The sequence below is a fragment of the Chiloscyllium punctatum genome, chromosome 47 (assembly GCF_047496795.1).
Source record: "Chiloscyllium punctatum isolate Juve2018m chromosome 47, sChiPun1.3, whole genome shotgun sequence".
Lineage (NCBI taxonomy): Eukaryota > Metazoa > Chordata > Chondrichthyes > Orectolobiformes > Hemiscylliidae > Chiloscyllium > Chiloscyllium punctatum.
This window is the reverse complement of record NC_092785.1, coordinates 30,558,800-30,578,161: the sequence shown is the minus strand read 5'-3', so window position 1 is coordinate 30,578,161 and position 19,362 is coordinate 30,558,800. Positions and strand designations below refer to the sequence as shown.

General features: G+C 55.6%; 1 protein-coding gene across 1 annotated transcript; it reads right to left on the bottom strand.

Annotated features, from left to right (window-relative positions):
* Positions 1-961: 961 nt before the first annotated feature.
* Positions 962-18,685, bottom strand: LOC140468569 (T-box transcription factor TBX1-like). Its single transcript, XM_072564664.1, has 7 exons — positions 17,526-18,685; positions 15,902-16,003; positions 10,400-10,571; positions 9,156-9,311; positions 8,102-8,169; positions 3,403-3,494; positions 962-1,348 (listed from the first exon to the last, which is right to left on the bottom strand). The coding sequence occupies exons 1-7, from the start codon at positions 17,777-17,779 to the stop codon at positions 1,074-1,076; spliced, it is 1,119 nt and encodes a 372-aa protein (XP_072420765.1). The 5' UTR covers positions 17,780-18,685; the 3' UTR covers positions 962-1,073.
* Positions 18,686-19,362: the final 677 nt, after the last annotated feature.

The window sequence follows — 19,362 nt, the reverse complement described above, 5'->3', positions numbered from 1 at the left end:
GAGGGAGAGAGGGAGAGATTGGAGTGAGGGAGAGAGAGAGATTGGAGTGAGGGAGAGAGGGAGATTGGAGTGAGGGAGAGAGAGAGAGATTGGAGTGAGGGAGAGAGAGAGATTGGAGTGAGGGAGAGAGGGAGATTGGAGTGAGGGAGAGAGAGAGAGATTGGAGTGAGGGAGAGAGAGAGATTGGAGTGAGGGAGAGAGGGAGATTGGAGTGAGGGAGAGAGAGAGAGATTGGAGTGAGGGAGAGAGAGAGAGATTGGAGTGAGGGAGAGAGGGAGAATGGGATATTGGAGTGAGGGAGAGAGGGAGATTGGAGTGAGGGAGAGAGGGAGAATGGGATATTGGAGTGAGGGAGAGAGGGAGAGGGATATTGGAGTGAGGGAGAGAGGGAGAGGGATATTGGAGTGAGGGAGAGAGGGAGAGGGATATTGGAGTGAGGGAGAGGGAGAGGGGGATACTGGAGTGAGGGAGAGAGGGATATTGGAGTGAGGGAGAGAAGTAGAGGGGGATAATGGAGAGGGAGAGAGGGATATTGGAGTGAGGGAGATGGGGATATTGGAGTGAGGGAGATGGGGATATTGGAGTGAGGGAGAGAGGAAGAGGGATATTGGAATGAGGGAGTGGGAGAGAGGGATATTGGAGTGAGGGAGAGACGGAGGGAGGGATGTTTGAATGAGGGCGAGGAAGAGATCGACATTGGAGTGAGGGAGTGAGGGGGAGAGGGAGAGGGATTTTGGAGAGAGGGAGAGGGAGAAGAGGAGGGGGGAGAGACATTGACCGGGACAGATTAAAGGGGAGGGGTCAGAGAGTGGGAGGGGGGGGAGGGGAGAGTGGGTGGGGAGTGAGGGAGTGAGGTGGTGAGGGAGTGAGGGGGAGACTGAGTGAGGGGGAGAGAGAGTGAGTGAGGAGAGAGAGTGTGGGGTTGGGGGGGGTAGGTGAGTGAAGAGTGAGAGAGTGTGAGTGGTCACCGTAAACAAAAATGGAGTCCGGGGAGAGTGAAATGGAAACGACGAGGGAGTAGGTCTAACGAGGGAGGGGAGAGGGCGAGGATGACGAGAGGGAGGGAAGCCACCTCATCGAGGGCTGTAACCATAGCAACCGGCTCCGTACGGGTTGGCCAACACCAGGCCTGGGGTGGATTGTTCTGGAAAAGGCCCAGGAGCGGAATCTGAAGAGTAGGCCGAGAGGGAGTAGGGCAGGAGTGACGAGGACTCCCCGTGCTGGTCCAGCCGAGAGTTCGAATGGCCGTAAGACCCCAGAGGGAGGGCGAAGGAACGAGTCTGGGCCTGGGGGGATCCGAGACGCCGGGCAGTGAGTTCACGCGGGATGTGAGGGACGGACTGGGAGCCTGAGGAGAAAGGAACAGGCGTCAAAGAGACACATACACAACTCAACCTGAGATAACACACAGTCAGGGAATACCATCAGTATCACAGGGTCAGTGCTGAGGGAGGGCCGCACTGTCGGAGGGTCAGTGCTGAGGGAGGGCCGCACTGTGGGAGGGTCAGTGCTGAGGGAGGGCCGCACTGTGGGAGGGTCAGTGCTGAGGGAGGGCCGCACTGTGGGAGGGTCAGTGCTGAGGGAGGGCCGCACTGTGGGAGGGTCAGTGCTGAGGGAGGGCCGCACTGTCGGAGGGTCAGTGCTGAGGGAGGGCCGCATTGTCGGAGGGTCAGTGCTGAGGGAGGGCCGCACTGTCGGAGGGTCAGTGCTGAGGGAGGGCCGCACTGTGGGAGGGTCAGTGCTGAGGGAGGGCCGCACTGTCGGAGGGTCAGTGCTGAGGGAGGGCCGCACTGTCGGAGGGTCAGTGCTGAGGGAGGGCCGCACTGTCGGAGGGTCAGTGCTGAGGGAGGGCCGCACTGTCGGAGGGTCAGTGCTGAGGGAGGGCCGCACTGTGGGAGGGTCAGTGCTGAGGGAGGGCCGCACTGTGGGAGGGTCAGTGCTGAGGGAGGGCCGCACTGTGGGAGGGTCAGTGCTGAGGGAGGGCCGCACTGTGGGAGGGTCAGTGCTGAGGGAGGGCCGCACTGTGGGAGGGTCAGTGCTGAGGGAGGGCCGCACTGTGGGAGGGTCAGTGCTGAGGGAGGGCCGCACTGTCGGAGGGTCAGTGCTGAGGGAGGGCCGCACTGTGGGAGGGTCAGTGCTGAGGGGGGGCCGCACTGTCGGAGGGTCAGTGCTGAGGGAGGGCCGCACTGTCGGAGGGTCAGTGCTGAGGGAGGGCCGCACTGTCGGAGGGTCAGTGCTGAGGGAGGGCCGCACTGTCGGAGGGTCAGTGCTGAGGGAGCGCCGCACTGTCGGAGGGCCGCACTGTCGGAGGGTCAGTACTGAGGGAGGGCCGCACTGTCGGAGGGTCAGTGCTGAGGGAGGGCCGCACTGTCGGAGGGTCAGTACTGAGGGAGGGCCGCACTGTCGGAGGGTCAGTGCTGAGGGAGCGCCGCACTGTCGGAGGGCCGCACTGTCGGAGGGTCAGTACTGAGGGAGGGCCGCACTGTCGGAGGGTCAGTGCTGAGGGAGGGCCGCGTTGTCGGAGGGTCAGTGCTGAGGGAGGGTCGCATTGTCAGAGGGTCAGTGCTGAGGGAGGGTCGCACTGTCAGAGGGTCAGTGCTGAGGGAGGGCCGCACTGTCGGAGGGTCAGTGCTGAGATAGGGCCGCACTGTCGGAGGGTCAGTGCTGAGGGAGGGCCGTACTGTCGGAGGGTCAGTGCTGAGGGAGGGCCGCACTGTCGGAGAGTCAGCGCTGAGGGAGGGCCGCACTGTCGGAGGGTCAGTGCTGAGGGAGGGCCGCACTGTCGGAGGGTCAGTGCTGAGGGAGGGCCGCACTGTCGGAGGGTCAGTGCTGAGGGAGGGCCGCACTGTCGGAGAGTCAGCGCTGAGGGAGGGCCGCACTGTCGGAGGGTCAGTGCTGAGGGAGGGCCGCACTGTCGGAGGGTCAGTGCTGAGGGAGGGCCGCACTGTCGGAGGGTCAGTGCTGAGGGAGGGCCGCACTGTCGGAGGGTCAGTGCTGAGGGAGGGCCGCACTGTGGGAGGGTCAGTGCTGAGGGAGGGCCGCACTGTGGGAGGGTCAGTGCTGAGGGAGGGCCGCACTGACGGGAGGGTCAGTGCTGAGGGAGGGCCGCACTGTCGGAGGGTCAGTGCTGGGGGAGGGCCGCACTGTCGGAGGGTCAGTGCTGAGGGAGCGCCGCACTGTCGGAGGGCCGCACTGTCGGAGGGTCAGTGCTGAGGGAGGGCCGCACTGTCGGAGGGTCAGCGCTGAGGGAGGGCCGCACTGTCGGAGGGTCAGCGCTGAGGGAGTGTTATTCCTGTGAGCTGGGAGTTTGTGGGAGACCTGTTAGCACTGTGTTAATCCCCAGTCAGTTTGCAATCAGTTGGAGTCCTGTCGGCGCGGTGTGAGTCACACACTCGCTTTTACCTTCCCTTCGGTGGAGTGGCGTCGACAGTGGATGTTTGGATCTGGTGATCAGCCCCACGGTCGGCAGGGAGCCTGGTCTGACGTTGCGAGCCCTGGAAAATCCAACAGACCATCCGGAGAGCATGTTGTAGCAACTGCTGTGCTTCTGACTCAGGAGCCCCCGCTTTCCCCTGAGAGACCCCCCCCCCCCCCCCCCCGCTCCCTCTGTCGATCGGTCACCTCCAGGAACCGCCGTGGTCCCTCTGGGAGAGTCACTGAGTCACGCAACAGACCCTTCGGCCCGACAGCTCCATGCCGACCCTCACCCCAAACCGACCCACATCCCTCCAAACCTTTCCCGTTCACAAATTCTCGTCGGTGTCTTTCCAACGTTGCGTCTGCGCGCACCGCACCCCGCGGAAACTCGTTAAATGTTAACAAAATAAGTTGCCCCCCACCCCCCTCTTCCCCGTGTCGTTTTTTTTTTTCAAATTTGCTCCCCTCTCCTTAAAGATAAGCCCCCTGGTCTCCGAACGGTCCCCCCCATCACCACCCCCAGGGAAAAGGCCTCGTCCGTTCACCCTCTCCGTGCCCCCCACACAGTTTTATAAATCTCTGTAAGGTCACCCCCCCACCCAGCCTCCGACGCTCCAGGGACGAAAATTGAATTCTGCCAAACCTATCCATGTTTCGGTTTGCGGCTCTGAACTGTGGGCAGTGAGCTGAAGGTGACCTTTGGACCGGTGGGAAGAGATTGTGTCGGAAAGTGAAGTTGGTGAGGAGAAACAAGCTGCTCTTTATCCGTGAGTTAGTTAACAGGAAGTTTTACGCAGGTCAGTTATAGAGTCATAGAGATGTAACAGCGCAGAAACAGACCCTTCGGTCCGACCCCGTCCGTGCTGACCCAGATATCCCAACCCAATCTAGTCCCCCCTGCCAGCACCCGGCCCATATCCCCCCCAAACCCTTCCTATCCATATCCCCATCCAAATGCCTCTTAAATGTTGTCATTGTACCAGCCTCCACCACATCCTCTGGCAGCTCATTCCACACACGTACCACCCTCTGGGTGAAAAAGTTGCCCCTTAGGTCTCTCTTATATCTTTCCCCTCTCACCCTAAACCTATGTCCCTCTAGTTCTGGACTCCCCCGACCCCAGGGAAAAGACTTTGTCTATTTACCCTATCCATGCCCCTCATGATTTTATAAACCTCTATAAGGTCACCCCTCAGCCTCTGACGCTCCAGGGAAAACAGTCCCAGCCTGTTCAGCCTCTCCCTGTAGCTCAAACCCTCCAACCCTGGCAACATCCTTGTAAATCTTTTCTGAACCTTTTCAAGTTTCACAACATCTTTCCGATAGGAAGGAGACCAGAATTGCATGCAATATTCTAACAGTGGCCTAACCAATGTCCTGTACAGCCGCAACATGACCTCCCAACTCCTGTACTCAAAACTCTGACCAATAAAGGAAAACATACCAAACGCTGCCTTCACTATCCTATCGACCTGCGACTCCACTTTCAAGGAGCTATGAACCTGCACTCCAAGGTCTCTTTGTTCAGCAACACTCCCCAGGACCTTACTATTAAGTGTATAAGTCCTGCTAAGATTTGCTTTCCCAAAATGCAGCCCCTCACATTTATCTGAATTAAACTCCATCTGCCACTTCTCAGCCCATTGGCCCATCTGGTCCAGATCCTGTTGTAATCTGAGGTAACCCTCTTCGCTGTCCACCACACCTCCAATTTTGGTGTCTGATCAAAGGTTTCTATCAAGGTTTTGTCACTGGGGTAGAGTGTTCTGTTATAAACAGAAAGGGCAGAAGTTGGCTCCAAGTGAGTTCATAGAAAGTCGAACATTCCAGCGTGGTACAGGGCCTTCGGCCCTCGATGTTGTGCCAATCTGTGGATCCAATCTGAAGCCCATCTCACCGACACTATTCAATTCTCGTCCCTGTGCCTATCCAATGCCCACTGAAATGCCCTTAAGGTTGGCGAGTCTACTCCTGTTGCGGGCAGTGCGATCCACACCCCTCCTACTCTCTGTCCTATCTCTATCACCCCTCAGTTTAAAGCTGTGTCCCCTTGTGCTGGCCGTCACCATCGGAGGAAAAAGGCTCTCCCTGTCCACCCGATCGAACCCTCGGATTATCTTATACGTCTCGATCAAGTCACCTCTCAACCTTCTCTCTAACGAAAACAGCCTCAAGTCCCTCAGCCTTTCCTCGTAAGACCTTCCCTCCAGACCAGGCAACATCCTGGTAAATCCCCTCTGTACCCTTTCCAAAGTTTCCACGTCCTTCCTGTAACGCGGTGACCCAGAACTGTACACAATACTCCGAGTGCGGCTGCGCCAGAGTTTTGTACAGCCGCAACATGACCTCGTGGCTCCGAAACTCAATCCCTCTACCAATAAAAGCGAACACATCGTATGCCTTCTTAACAACCCTATCGACCTGGGTGGCAACTTTCAGGGATCTATGTCCATGGACGCCGGGATCTCTCTGCTCATCTACGCTGACAAGAATCTTACCATTAGCCTAGTACCTGTCAATTGGTTCCAGCAAGTCTGGAAGAGTCCTTACCATTAGACCAGTATCGGCCAATTGGTTCCAGCAAGTCTGGAAGAGTCCTTACCATTAGACCAGTATCGGCAAATTGGTTCCAGCAAGTCTGGAAGAGTCCTTACCATTAGACCAGTATCGGCCAATTGGTTCTAGCAAGTCTGGAAGAGTCTGAATGCTCAAGTCAATGGTGGATGGTAACTGGGAGGAGGCGGTCAGAGCTTGAACTATGGACTGGGAGAAGGAGTTTGGCTGTCAATGATGCATCACAAAGGTGTGAAAGCTCCCTGCCCAACCTCCCGTGAGGTGCTCTTGGACGCTCAGGGGATGGGAAGTTAGGTTTGAAATATGGCCGCCTTTACCCGACCCTGACTGACATCTTCAGAAACCGTCACCGTTCCCCGCGGAACAGATCCACCTGCTTCAATAACCCGGACGATTACTTTTATGATATCCTTTCCCTTCCTCTGTGTTTGGGTCTCTGTTTTCTTTAAGGTAAATAGAGCTGAAAACCGGTATCACTGGGGCTTAAATTATAGATAATAATTAAATTACTTTGCTGTTACTGCATTGCTAATACATCGCTCAACCTTTAGTATAAGCTGCAAACCCAGTGTTTCGAATTGATTATTTGCAAAGATCGAGGGACTGGTTTTTCAAAACGAACCACAGCGATCAATTTTAAGGGATTTCTGTTTTTTGAGGGGGGGGGGGGGGGTGGTTATTTTACTGTGTTATGGATGGACATGTGAAAAGGCTGATCCTTCTTGGCTGGCTGTCTCAAAGTTGTGGCAACATCCATTTTCACATGATGTGGTTTTTAACTTGTCTCACACTCTATCCTCAAACTCAGAACAAAGACGTGGGCATGAAACAATACGGGAAAAGGGAGAGGCCCAGGCTCCGACCCAGGCCTAGGGCTGAGTTAACCTGATCCCACACCAAACAGGGAAGCCTCAGGCTCCAATCCCGGCCTAGTGCGGAGTTAACCTGATCCCACACCAAGCAGGAAAGCCTCAGGCTCCAATCCCGGCCTAGTGCTGGGTTAACCTGATCCCACACCAAACAGGAAAGGCTCAGGCTCCAATCCCGGCCTAGTGCTGAGTTAACCTGATCCCACACCAAGCAGGAAAGCCTCAGGCTCCGACCCAGGCCTAGGGCTGAGTTAACCTGATCCCACACCAAACAGGAAAGGCTCAGGCTCCAATCCCGGCCTAGTGCTGAGTTAACCTGATCCCACACCAAGCAGGAAAAGCTCAGGCTCCAATCCCAGCCTAGTGCTGAGTTAACCGGATCCCTCACCAAGCAGGGAAGCCTCAGGCTCCAATCCCGGCCTAGTGCTGAGTTAACCGGATCCCTCACCAAGCAGGGAAGCCTCAGGCTCCAATCCCGGCCTAGTGCTGAGTTAACCTGATCCCACACCAAGCAGGAAAGGCTCAGGCTCCAATCCCGGCCTAGTGCTGAGTTAACCTGATCCCACACCAAGCAGGAAAGGCTCAGGCTCCAATCCCGGCCTAGTGCTGAGTTAACCTGATCCCACACCAAACAGGGAAGCCTCAGGCTCCAATCCCGGCCTAGTGCGGAGTGAACCTGATCCCACACCAAGCAGGAAAGCCTCAGGCTCCAATCCCGGCCTAGTGCTGGGTTAACCTGATCCCACACCAAACAGGAAAGGCTCAGGCTCCAATCCTGGCCTAGTGCTGAGTTAACCTGATCCCACACCAAGCAGGGAAGCCTCAGGCTCCAATCCCGGCCTAGTGCTTCTCATAACCTGTTGTTGAACTGACTTCCACACAGACACACACACACACACGTACAAATAAACACACACACACACTTACAAATACACACACACTCACACATACACTTACAACTAAACTCACGCTCACTCACAAATACACTCCCTCACACTCACACATAAGCCTCACACTCAAAATAGACAAATCAAGTGAGCCTTTGTTTCCCTGGTCCCGATGCACAGACCGAGCCGAGTACAGACAGCTCCTGATAAACACCTAAAGAGCAACTTTGCAGAACCAGGAGGGTGGGGAGTGGGGGGGTGGGGAGGGGGACAAAGCCACCCCCCCCCAGGTCAGGATTGCTCCGACCAGCCGATAGGACCAGACTGAGCAGGGAGGAAGGGGGAGTGCCCTACCAATCATCCGTATCTCCCTCCCGGAATCCTTTCGCAAACGGATTGCTGGCAATTTTCAACTGGGTGATCTGAAACAAAGTCACAAACACATGGTCATCAGAACACAGTGTAGAGCTCCCTCTACATCCCCCTGACAGTGTGTCCCCCCTCCTACTTTATACCCAGTGTCAGCATCCAGCGTTCCCAGGGACAGGGACAGCATGGGGGGGTTAGATACAGTGTAGAGCTCCCTCTACATCCCCCTGACAGTGTGTCCCCCCTCCCACTTTATACCCAGTGTCAGCATCCAGCGTTCCCAGGGACAGGGACAGCATGGGGGGGGGGGGGGGGGGGTTAGATACAGTGTAGAGCTCCCTCTACATCCCCCTGACAGTGTGTCACTGCACCCCCCCGCCCCCTCCCCCCGTACCTGCTGCCATAAGTCTCGCTGGATTGCCCCCCGTCTCTCTGAAACGTGGCGGGAAAGGGGGTGGGCAGGGTGGCCATCGGACTCTGGGATCTTCCCTCACGCTCTCCCCTTCCTGAAACCGGGCCTCTCTCCTGCTCTGCGAGGGAGGGGGAACGTCTCCCCTTCCAACAACGCAGCTGACGAGCACAGACCAGACGGGCCGAAGGGACACCACTCCCACCACCCTCCCCCCCCACCTCGCTCCTTGTCATGAAGGACGCGCTGAGCGGGTGCAGGAGGCGGCAATCGGCCTGTCCCACCGTTCGGTACAATCGGGGACGACCGTTGACCTCAAGTCTGCTCTGCCCCCTCCTCCCTCCGTTTCCCTCGATCCCCTCAGAGTCCGACAATCCCTCGACTCCTCGCCCCTCCCCCAAGGGGGTTTCTGTAGGGGGTGTGTTGGGGGGGGGGGGGGGGGGGAAAGAGGGAGAATTCCACACTCCAAGGCAAGGAGGCTGCCCCCGGGGCCTAGTCTCAAAATGGCCGACTGCCACATCCTGAGACTCCACTCCCTGTTCTTGGTTCCTCAGGCCCCCCCCCCCCCCCAAGGGGGTTTCTCTCGGAGAGAGAGAGCGTCCAGCTCCAGCCACCACCGCTGACCCTTACCCTGTGGTTCTGGTAGGCCGTGACAGCGGTAAATTGAGTCTCTGCGAACAGGAAGGTTTTGAAGTTCTCCGAGGCGCGGCTGACCCCGTCTTTGCGAGGGTCAACGTACACAACGTGGAACCGCGGCTGGTAGCGGTGCATGGAATTCAGAATGATCTGGAGGGCGTGGGGGGGGGCGTGGGGGGGGGGGGAGGGCGTGGGGGGGGCGAGAGAGACACACACAGGTTCAGTCAGAACTGGAGCTGAGTGAGAGACAGAGGGTGAGGCAAGAGGGAGGCAGACAGAGACAGTGATGAAGAGGCAGACAGAAGAGGAGAAAGGCAGACAGACACAGAGAGAGAGAGAGAGAGAGAGAGAGACAGAGAGAGAGAGACAGAGAGAGAGAGAGAGAGAGAGAGAGAGACAGAGAGAGAGAGACAGACAGAGAGAGACAGAGAGAGAGAGAGAGAGACAGAGACCAGCTGGGAGGTGATAAACAGGGGGGTGGGGAGAGAGAGAGGCAAAGTCAGAAATATGGACAGTGAGAGGAATGGGTGAGAGAGAGAGAGAGAGAGAGAGAGAGAGAGAGAGAGGGATGGAGAGAAACAGCAATCCATGAATCGTCAATGTAAGACAGAGAGACAGACAAACAAATTCTCAGACAGACAGATGGACAGACACTCAGACAGACAGACGCTCAGACAGACTGACAGATGCACTCAGACCCTCAGACAGACACACACAGACACACACACACACAGACACACAGATAGACCGACACACACACACACAAACACAGTCAGACACACACATATACAGACAGACAGACACAGATAGATGCTCAGACAGACAGACAGCCCCTCAGACAGACAGACAGACCCCTCAGACAGACAGACAGACCCCCCAGACAGACAGACCCCTCAGACAGACAGACAGACCCCTCAGACAGATCCCTCAGACAGATCCCTCAGACAGACAGACAGACAGACCCCCCAGACAGACCCCCCCCAGACAGACAGACAGACCCCTCAGACAGACAGACAGACAGACCCCTCAGACAGATCCCTCAGACAGACAGACAGACAGACCCCCCAGACAGACCCCCCAGACAGACCCCCCAGACAGACCCCCCAGACAGACCCCCCCCCAGACAGACAGACAGACCCCTCAGACAGACCCCTCAGACAGACAGACCCCTCAGACAGACCCCTCAGACAGACAGAAATGTGTAAGACGCTGGGCTGGTGACCCAGAGTAACACTGACATGGCCGTGAGCATCCAGCAAGTTATTGGTCAGTTTCAGTTTGTCAAAGGAGACCATCTGTTTCATCCACTGAGAGCCCTTGGCGGGAGAGTCTGGGTGGAAATGCATTCTTCCTGGGGTACTGGGATCAGCTTTCCCAGCAACCAGCCATGAGGAACTGTGGAAGGCATACCTGGGCAGGAACAAGGACAGAGAGAGAGAGAGAGAGAGAGAGAGGGTCAGAGAGTCACAAATACACTGACTGGTGTCTCTCAGTCCCCTCTCTCTCTCAGGGAGATATCTGTACACTGACTGGTGTCTCTCAGTCCCCTCTCTCTCAGGGAGATATCTGTACACTGACTGGGGTCTCTCAGTCCCCCCTCTCTCTCAGGGAGATATCTGTACACTGATTGGGGTCTCTCAGTCCCCCCTCTCTCTCTCAGGGAGATATCTGTACACTGACTGGTGTCTCTCAGTCCCTCCTCTCTCTCTCAGGGAGATATCTGTACACTGACTGGTGTCTCTCAGTCCCCTCTCTCTCAGGGAGATATCTGTACACTGACTGGTGTCTCTCAGTCCCTCCTCTCCCACAGGGAGATATCTGTACACTGACTGGTGTCTCTCAGTCCCCCCTCTCTCTCTCAGGGAGATATCTGTACACTGACTGGTGTCTCTCAGTCGCTCCTCTCCCACAGGGAGATATCTGTACACTGACTGGTGTCTCTCAGTCCCCTCTCTCTCTCTCAGGGAGATATCTGTACACTGACTGGTGTCTCTCAGTCCCCCCTCTCTCTCTCTCAGGGAGATATCTGTACACTGACTGGTGTCTCTCAGTCCCCTCTCTCTCTCTCAGGGAGATATCTGTACACTGACTGGTGTCTCTCAGTCCCCCCTCCCTCTCTCAGGGAGATATCTGTACACTGACTGGTGTCTCTCAGTCCCCCCTCTCTCTCTCAGGGAGATATCTGTACACTGACTGGTGTCACTCAGTTCCCCCTCTCTCTCTCAGGGAGATATCTGTACACTGACTGGGGTCTCTCAGTCCCCTCTCTCTCTCTCAGGGAGATATCTGTACACTGACTGGGGTCTCTCAGTCCCCCGTCTCTCTCTCAGGGAGATATCTGTACACTGACTGGGGTCTCTCAGTCCCTCCTCTCCCACAGGGAGATATCTGTACACTGACTGGTGTCTCTCAGTCCCCTCTCTCTCTCAGGGAGATATCTGTACACTGACTGGGGTTTCTCAGTCCCCTCTCTCTCTCTCAGGGAGATATCTGTACACTGACTGGTGTCTCTCAGTCCCCTCTCTCTCTCTGGGAGATATCTGTACACTGACTGGTGTCTCTCAGTCCCCTCTCTCTCAGGGAGATATCTGTACACTGACTGGGGTTTCTCAGTCCCCTCTCTCTCAGGGAGATATCTGTACACTGACTGGTGTCTCTCAGTCCCCTCTCTCTCTCAGGGAGATATCTGTACACTGACTGGTATCTCTCAGTCCTCTCTCTCTCTGGGAGATATCTGTACACTGACTGGTGTCTCTCAGTCCTCTCTCTCTCAGGGAGATATCTGTACACTGACTGGTGTCTCTCAGTCCCCTCTCTCTCTCTCAGGGAGATATCTGTACACTGACTGGTGTCTCTCAGTCCCCTCTCTCTCTCTCAGGGAGATATCTGTACACTGACTGGTGTCTCTCAGTCCCCTCTCTCTCAGGGAGATATCTGTACACTGACTGGTGTCTCTCAGTCCCCTCTCTCTCAGGGAGATATCTGTACACTGACTGGTGTCTCTCATTCCCTCTCTCTCAGGGAGATATCTGTACACTGACTGGTGTCTCTCAGTCCCCCTCTCTCTCTCAGGGAGATATCTGTACACTGACTGGTGTCTCTCAGTCCACTCTCTCTCTCTTTCGGGGAGATATCTGTACACTGACTGGTGTCTCTCATTCCCTCTCTCTCTCTTTCGGGGAGATAGCTGTACACTGACTGGTGTCTCTCAGTCCACTCTCTCTCTCTTTCGGGGAGATATCTGTACACTGACTGGTGTCTCTCATTCCCTCTCTCTCTCTTTCGGGGAGATATCTGTACACTGACTGGTGTCTCTCAGTCCCCTCTCTCTCTCTCAGGGAGATATCTGTACACTGACTGGTGTCTCTCAGTCCCCTCTCTCTCAGGGAGATATCTGTACACTGACTGGTGTCTCTCAGTCCCCTCTCTCTCAGGGAGATATCTGTACACTGACTGGTGTCTCTCATTCCCTCTCTCTCAGGAAGATATCTGTACACTGACTGGTGTCTCTCAGTCCCCCTCTCTCTCTCAGGGAGATATCTGTACATTGACTGGTGTCTCTCAGTCCACTCTCTCTCTCTTTCGGGGAGATATCTGTACACTGACTGGTGTCTCTCATTCCCTCTCTCTCTCTTTCGGGGAGATATCTGTACACTGACTGGTGTCTCTCAGTCCCCTCTCTCTCTCTGGGAGATATCTGTACACTGACTGGTGTCTCTCAGTCCCCTCTCTCTCTCTTTCGGGGAGATATCTGTACACTGACTGGTGTCTCTCAGTCCCCTCTCTCTCTCTTTCGGGGAGATATCTGTACACTGACTGGTGTCTCTCAGTCCCCTCTCTCTCAGGGAGATATCTGTACACTGACTGGGGTTTCTCAGTCCTCTCTCTCTCTCTGGGAGATATCTGTACACTGACTGGTGTCTCTCAGTCCCCTCTCTCTCAGGGAGATATCTGTACACTGACTGGGGTTTCTCAGTCCCCTCTCTCTCTCTGGGAGATATCTGTACACTGACTGGTATCTCTCAGTCCCCTCTCTCTCTCTGGGAGATATCTGTACACTGACTGGTGTCTCTCAGTCCCCTCTCTCTCTCTGGGAGATATCTGTACACTGACTGGTGTCTCTCAGTCCCCTCTCTCTCAGGGAGATATCTGTACACTGACTGGGGTTTCTCAGTCCCCTCTCTCTCTCTGGGAGATATCTGTACACTGACTGGTGTCTCTCAGTCCTCTCTCTCTCAGGGAGATATCTGTACACTGACTGGTATCTCTCTCAGTCCCCTCTCTCTCTCTGGGAGATATCTGTACACTGACTGGTGTCTCTCAGTCCCCTCTCTCTCTCTTTCGGGGAGATATCTGTACACTGACTGGTGTCTCTCATTCCCTCTCTCTCTCTTTCGGGGAGATATCTGTACACTGACTGGTGTCTCTCAGTCCCCTCTCTCTCTCTGGGAGATATCTGTACACTGACTGGTGTCTCTCAGTCCCCTCTCTCTCTCAGGGAGATATCTGTACACTGACTGGTGTCTCTCAGTCCCCTCTCTCTCTCTCTCAGGGAGATATCTGTACACTGACTGGTGTCTCTCAGTCCCCCCTCTCTCTCTCTCTCAGGGAGATATCTGTACACTGACTGGTGTCTCTCAGTCCCCTCTCCCTCAGGGAGATATCTGTACACTGACTGGTGTCTCTCAGTCCCCTCTCTCTCTCTCAGGGAGATATCTGTACACTGACTGGTGTCTCTCAGTCCCCTCTCCCTCAGGGAGATATCTGTACACTGACTGGTGTTTCTCAGGGAGATATCTGTACACTGACTGGTGTCTCTCAGTCCCCTCTCTCTCTCTTTCGGGGAGATATCTGTACACTGACTGGTGTCTCTCAGTCCCCTCTCTCTCAGGGAGATATCTGTACACTGACTGGGGTTTCTCAGTCCCCTCTCTCTCTCTGGGAGATATCTGTACACTGACTGGTGTCTCTCAGTCCCCTCTCTCTCAGGGAGATATCTGTACACTGACTGGGGTTTCTCAGTCCCCTCTCTCTCTCTGGGAGATATCTGTACACTGACTGGTATCTCTCAGTCCCCTCTCTCTCTCTGGGAGATATCTGTACACTGACTGGTGTCTCTCAGTCCCCTCTCTCTCTCTGGGAGATATCTGTACACTGACTGGTGTCTCTCAGTCCCCTCTCTCTCAGGGAGATATCTGTACACTGACTGGGGTTTCTCAGTCCCCTCTCTCTCTCTGGGAGATATCTGTACACTGACTGGTGTCTCTCAGTCCTCTCTCTCTCAGGGAGATATCTGTACACTGACTGGTATCTCTCTCAGTCCCCTCTCTCTCTCTGGGAGATATCTGTACACTGACTGGTGTCTCTCAGTCCCCTCTCTCTCTCTTTCGGGGAGATATCTGTACACTGACTGGTGTCTCTCATTCCCTCTCTCTCTCTTTCGGGGAGATATCTGTACACTGACTGGTGTCTCTCAGTCCCCTCTCTCTCTCTGGGAGATATCTGTACACTGACTGGTGTCTCTCAGTCCCCTCTCTCTCAGGGGGATATCTGTACACTGACTGGTATCTCTCAGTCCTCTCTCTCTCAGGGAGATATCTGTGCACTGACTGGTGTCTCTCAGTCCTCTCTCTCTCAGGGAGATATCTGTACACTGACTGGTGTCTCTCAGTCCCCTCTCTCTCTCAGGGAGATATCTGTACACTGACTGGTGTCTCTCAGTCCCCTCTCTCTCTCTCTCTCAGGGAGATATCTGTACACTGACTGGTGTCTCTCAGTCCCCCCTCTCTCTCTCTCTCAGGGAGATATCTGTACACTGACTGGTGTCTCTCAGTCCCCCCTCTCTCTCAGGGAGATATCTGTACACTGACTGGTGTCTCTCAGTCCCCTCTCTCTCTCAGGGAGATATCTGTACACTGACTGGGGTCTCTCAGTCCTCTCTCTCTCTCTCAGGGAGATATCTGTACACTCACTGGTGTCTCTCAGTCCCCCCTCTCTCTCAGGGAGATATCTGTACACTGACTGGTGTCTCTCAGTCCCCTCTCTCTCTCTCAGGGAGATATCTGTACACTGACTGGTGTCTCTCAGTCCCCTCTCCCTCAGGGAGATATCTGTACACTGACTGGTGTTTCTCAGGGAGATATCTGTACACTGACTGGTGTCTCTCAGTCCCCTCTCTCTCTCAGGGAGATATCTGTACACTGACTGGTGTCTCTCAGTCCCCCTCTCTCTCTCAGGGAGATATCTGTACAATGACTGGTGTCTCTCAGTCCCCTCTCTCTCTCAGGGAGATATCTGTACACTGACTGGTGTCTCTCAGTCCCCTCTCTCTGTCTGGGAGATATCTGTACACTGACTGGTGTCTCTCAGTCCCCTCTCTCTCAGGGAGATATCTGTACACTGACTGGGGTTTCTCAGTCCCCTCTCTCTCAGGGAGATATCTGTACACTGACTGGGGTCTCTCAGTCCCCTCTCTCTCTCAGGGAGATATCTGTACACTGACTGGGGTTTCTCAGTCCCCTCTCTCTCTCTGGGAGATATCTGTACACTGACTGGTGTCTCTCAGTCCTCTCTCTCTCAGGGAGATATCTGTACACTGACTGGTGTCTCTCTCAGTCCCCTCTCTCTCTCTTTCGGGGAGATATCTGTACACTGACTGATGTCTCTCAGTCCCCTCTCTCTCTCTCAGGGAGATATCTGTACACTTACCCGACCTGTCCATTTTCCCAGCCCCTACCCACCGGTATCTCTTGTCATCTACAGCGGTGAAGTCCATGAGGAGAACGTAATCAGCTGTTGGGTCCATCCCGATGATTTTCACTTGGAAAGTGGGGAACATTCTCCTGGGGAGCAGTATGAAGTTAGTGTGTGAGTGTGCCCAGCAGGAACACGGCCCCCCCCCCAATTGTTGTAACACAAGCAGCCCAATCTGCTGACCCCGTTTCATCCCCATATTTCCGCCCGTTGTCTCTTCCCAGTATTGTTCCTCTGTTTCCACCATCCTTCCAACTCACCCCCCCCCCCCGAAGCCTGTCCCCCCATCTACAAGGCACGGGTCAGGAGGGTGAGGGAATACCCCCCACTTGCCCCTGGATGGGGGCAGCTCCAACAACACTCGAGAAGCTCGACCCCATCCAGGGACAAAGCAGCCCCCCCCCCCCCCCGGGCTGGATTGGCCCCACACCCATAAACACCCCCCCCCCCCCCCCCCCCTGCTGGATTGGCCCCACACCCACAAACACCCCCTCCCTCCCCCCCCCCCCCCCTCAGTAGCAGCAGGGTGGACCATCTCCAAGGGGCACTGCAGAAACTCACCAAAGACCCTCAGGCAGCACCTTCCCCCAAACCCACGGCCCCACTCCCATCCAGAAGGACAAGGGGGCAGCAGGTACATGGGAACACCACCCCCCCCCCCCCCACTCCCTGCAAGTTCCCCTCCGAGACACTCCCCATCCCGACTCGGAAACACATTGCCGTTCCCTTCAGGGTCAGAATCCCGGAATTCCCTCTCTCAGGGGCATTGTGGGTCTACCCACAGCACATGGGCTGCAGTGGGTCAAGATGGACGCTCACCCCCCACCACCCCCTTCTCGAGGGAGTAACTGAGAGCAGCTTCTGTGGGAGGGAATATGTATCGAGACTGAAGACTGTGGCATTTATATAAATGTAGGTTTTAGTGACCGCTGGGATTCTTGTGGATCGGTTTATGAGCTCCGAACCGTGGCATGTTTTCTCCGTACCTGACGTTACATTGCAAGTCACTCTGTAACCACTTTAATGTCTTCTCCAAACATTTCGGTTTTGGAGAGGGGGAATGGATACACACACCCCAGCCGGCCGATCCGTGACTCAGCAGCGCGAATAACTGGGCCTCAGTCGTGAATATTGGATTCCGGGGACTATTCTGAACAGTCACAGCACGGAAACAGACCCTTCGGCCCAACCCGGCCATGCTGACCAGGGATCCCAACCTCATCAAGTCCCATTTGCCAGCACTTGGCAACCCCCCCCCACACCCACCCCCCCCACCACCACCGAATGGGCCTCCTCCTGTTCCTGTGGGACAGGCTGGAGAAGGGGCTGAATGGCCTCCTGTTGCTGTGGGACAGGCTGGAGAAGGGGCTGAATGGCCTCCCATTGCTGTGGGACAGGCTGGAGAAGGGGCTGAATGGCCTCCTGTTCCTGTGGGACAGGCTGGGGAAGGGGCTGAATGGGCCTCCTCCTGTTCCTGTGGGACACGCTGTAGAAGGGGCTGAATGGCCTCCTGTTCCTGTGGGACAGGCTGGAGAAGGGGCTGAATGTGCCCTCCTCCTGTTGCTGAATCCCAGCCCACTGCACCCCACCAACCCCCACCCCCAGACCTACCTTCCTGCTTTTGTGACAATCATCTCAGTCCCGAGTTGGTTGAACTCATCCCAGAGACCTTTCATCTCCAGCTGGACTGTCACTCCTGCCACTTTGGGGCTTTTCCTCGTCACTCTGCCCCCAGCAGGGACGCGCTCGGGCTCCCGTGTGGGCCCAAAATCTCCGGCCTGCTCCCGCGGTGCAAGTGGGCAGGCCTCATAGTCCTGGTAGGCCTCAGGGCCTAGCAAGAGGCGAAAGCCTGCTGAGGAGTTCATGGCAGGTCTGAGATCGCTGAGTAGGCCTGAGCTCACTGAGTAGGCCAAGATCACTAAGTCGGTCTGAGATCACTGAGTAGGTCTGAGATCACTGAGTAGGTCTGAGATCACTGAGTAGGCCGAAATCGCTGAGTAGGTCTGAGATCACTGAGTAGGTTTGAGATTGTTGAGAAGGTCTGGGATCGTTGAGTAGGCCAAGATCGCTGAGTAGGTCTGAGATCACTGAGTAGGTCTGAGATTGTTGAGTAGGCTGAGATCACTGAGTAGGCCTGAGATCACTGAGTAGGCCTGAGATCGCTGAGTAGGCCGGAGATCACTGAGTAGGCCTGAGATCGCTGAGTAGGCCGGAGATCACTGAGTAGGCCGGAGATCGCTGAGTAGGCCGGAGATCGCTGAGTAGGCCGGAGATCGCTGAGTAGGCCGGAGATCGCTGAGTAGGCCGGAGATCGATGAGTAGGCCTAAGATCGATGAGTAGGCCTAAGATCGATGAGTAGGCCTGAGATCGCTGAGTAGGCCTGAGATCGCTGAGTAGGCCTAAGATCGCTGAGTAGGCCTAAGATCGCTGAGTAGGCCTAAGATCGATGAGTAGGCCTAAGATCGATGAGTAGGCCTGAGATCGATGAGTAGGCCTGAGATCGCTGAGTAGGCCTGAGATCGCTGAGAAGGTCTGAGATTACTGAGTAGGCCTGAGATCGCTGAGTAGGCCGGAGATCGCTGAGTAGGCCGAAGATCGATGAGTAGGCCGAAGATCGCTGAGTAGGCCTGAGATCACTGAGTAGGCCTGAGATCGCTGAAGAGGGTGTTCCTCCAGTCAGTCTGTCACGGGGAGCACTTGCCGTTAATTCCTGCACATCCCCGTGCTTTTCTCCAGCTGTTCCTTCCTGTTTCCTGTGGAGAAACGTTGGACAGAGACACTTTAGAAGGCTCAAGGTGAGGGTGAGGCCTACTGTCCAGGTAAAGGTTTCCCTCTGGCGTCCATCCCTCACTGGATTAAGGGGGACGAGGGGGGGGGGGGGGGTCAGAACACAGTGACATCATCCACCTGGGATTCACAGCCAGCGGGGATGCCATTCCCTCGCACAGGAAGATCCCACTGTTGGAGAGGGTGGCAGCTACAAACCGTTGACAATCGCAGGGAGATGGAGCCCACAGCAGATGTCAAGAATCTAACCACTGCCCCTTGACAGTCAATGGTGTCACGGTCACTGAATCCGCTCTGAGTATCCACACCCTGGGGGCGGGTTATTGTGGAGTCATAGAGATGTCCAGCAGGGACACTGACCCTTCGGCCCGACCCAGTCCGTGCTGACCCAGATATCCCAACCCAATCTAGTCCCACCCGCCAGCACCCGGCCCATATCCCTCCAAACCCTTCCTATCCATATCCCCATCCAAATGCCTCTTAAATGTTGTCATTGTACCAGCCTTCACCACATCCTCTGGCAGCTCATTCCATACACGTACCACCCTCTGGGTGAAAACGTTGCCCCTTAGTTCCCTTTTATATCTTTCCCCTCTCACCCTAAACCTATGCCCCTCGAGTTCTGGACTCCCCCCACCCCAGGGAAAAGACTTTGTCTAT

What these genes read in the sequence shown, in the direction of transcription:
- LOC140468569 (XM_072564664.1), bottom strand. Translation starts at nt 17,779, where the DNA reads ATGAACTCCTCAGCAGGCTTTCGCCTCTTGCTAGGCCCTGAGGCCTAC. An exon ending in ATTGTCACAAAAGCAGGAAG is followed by an intron (nt 16,004 to 17,525) that starts GTAGGTCTGGGG and finishes ACTGCTCCCCAG; the next exon opens with GAGAATGTTCCCCACTTTCC. An exon ending in CGGCCTACCAGAACCACAGG is followed by an intron (nt 8,170 to 9,155) that starts GTAAGGGTCAGC and finishes ACTTTGTTTCAG; the next exon opens with ATCACCCAGTTGAAAATTGC.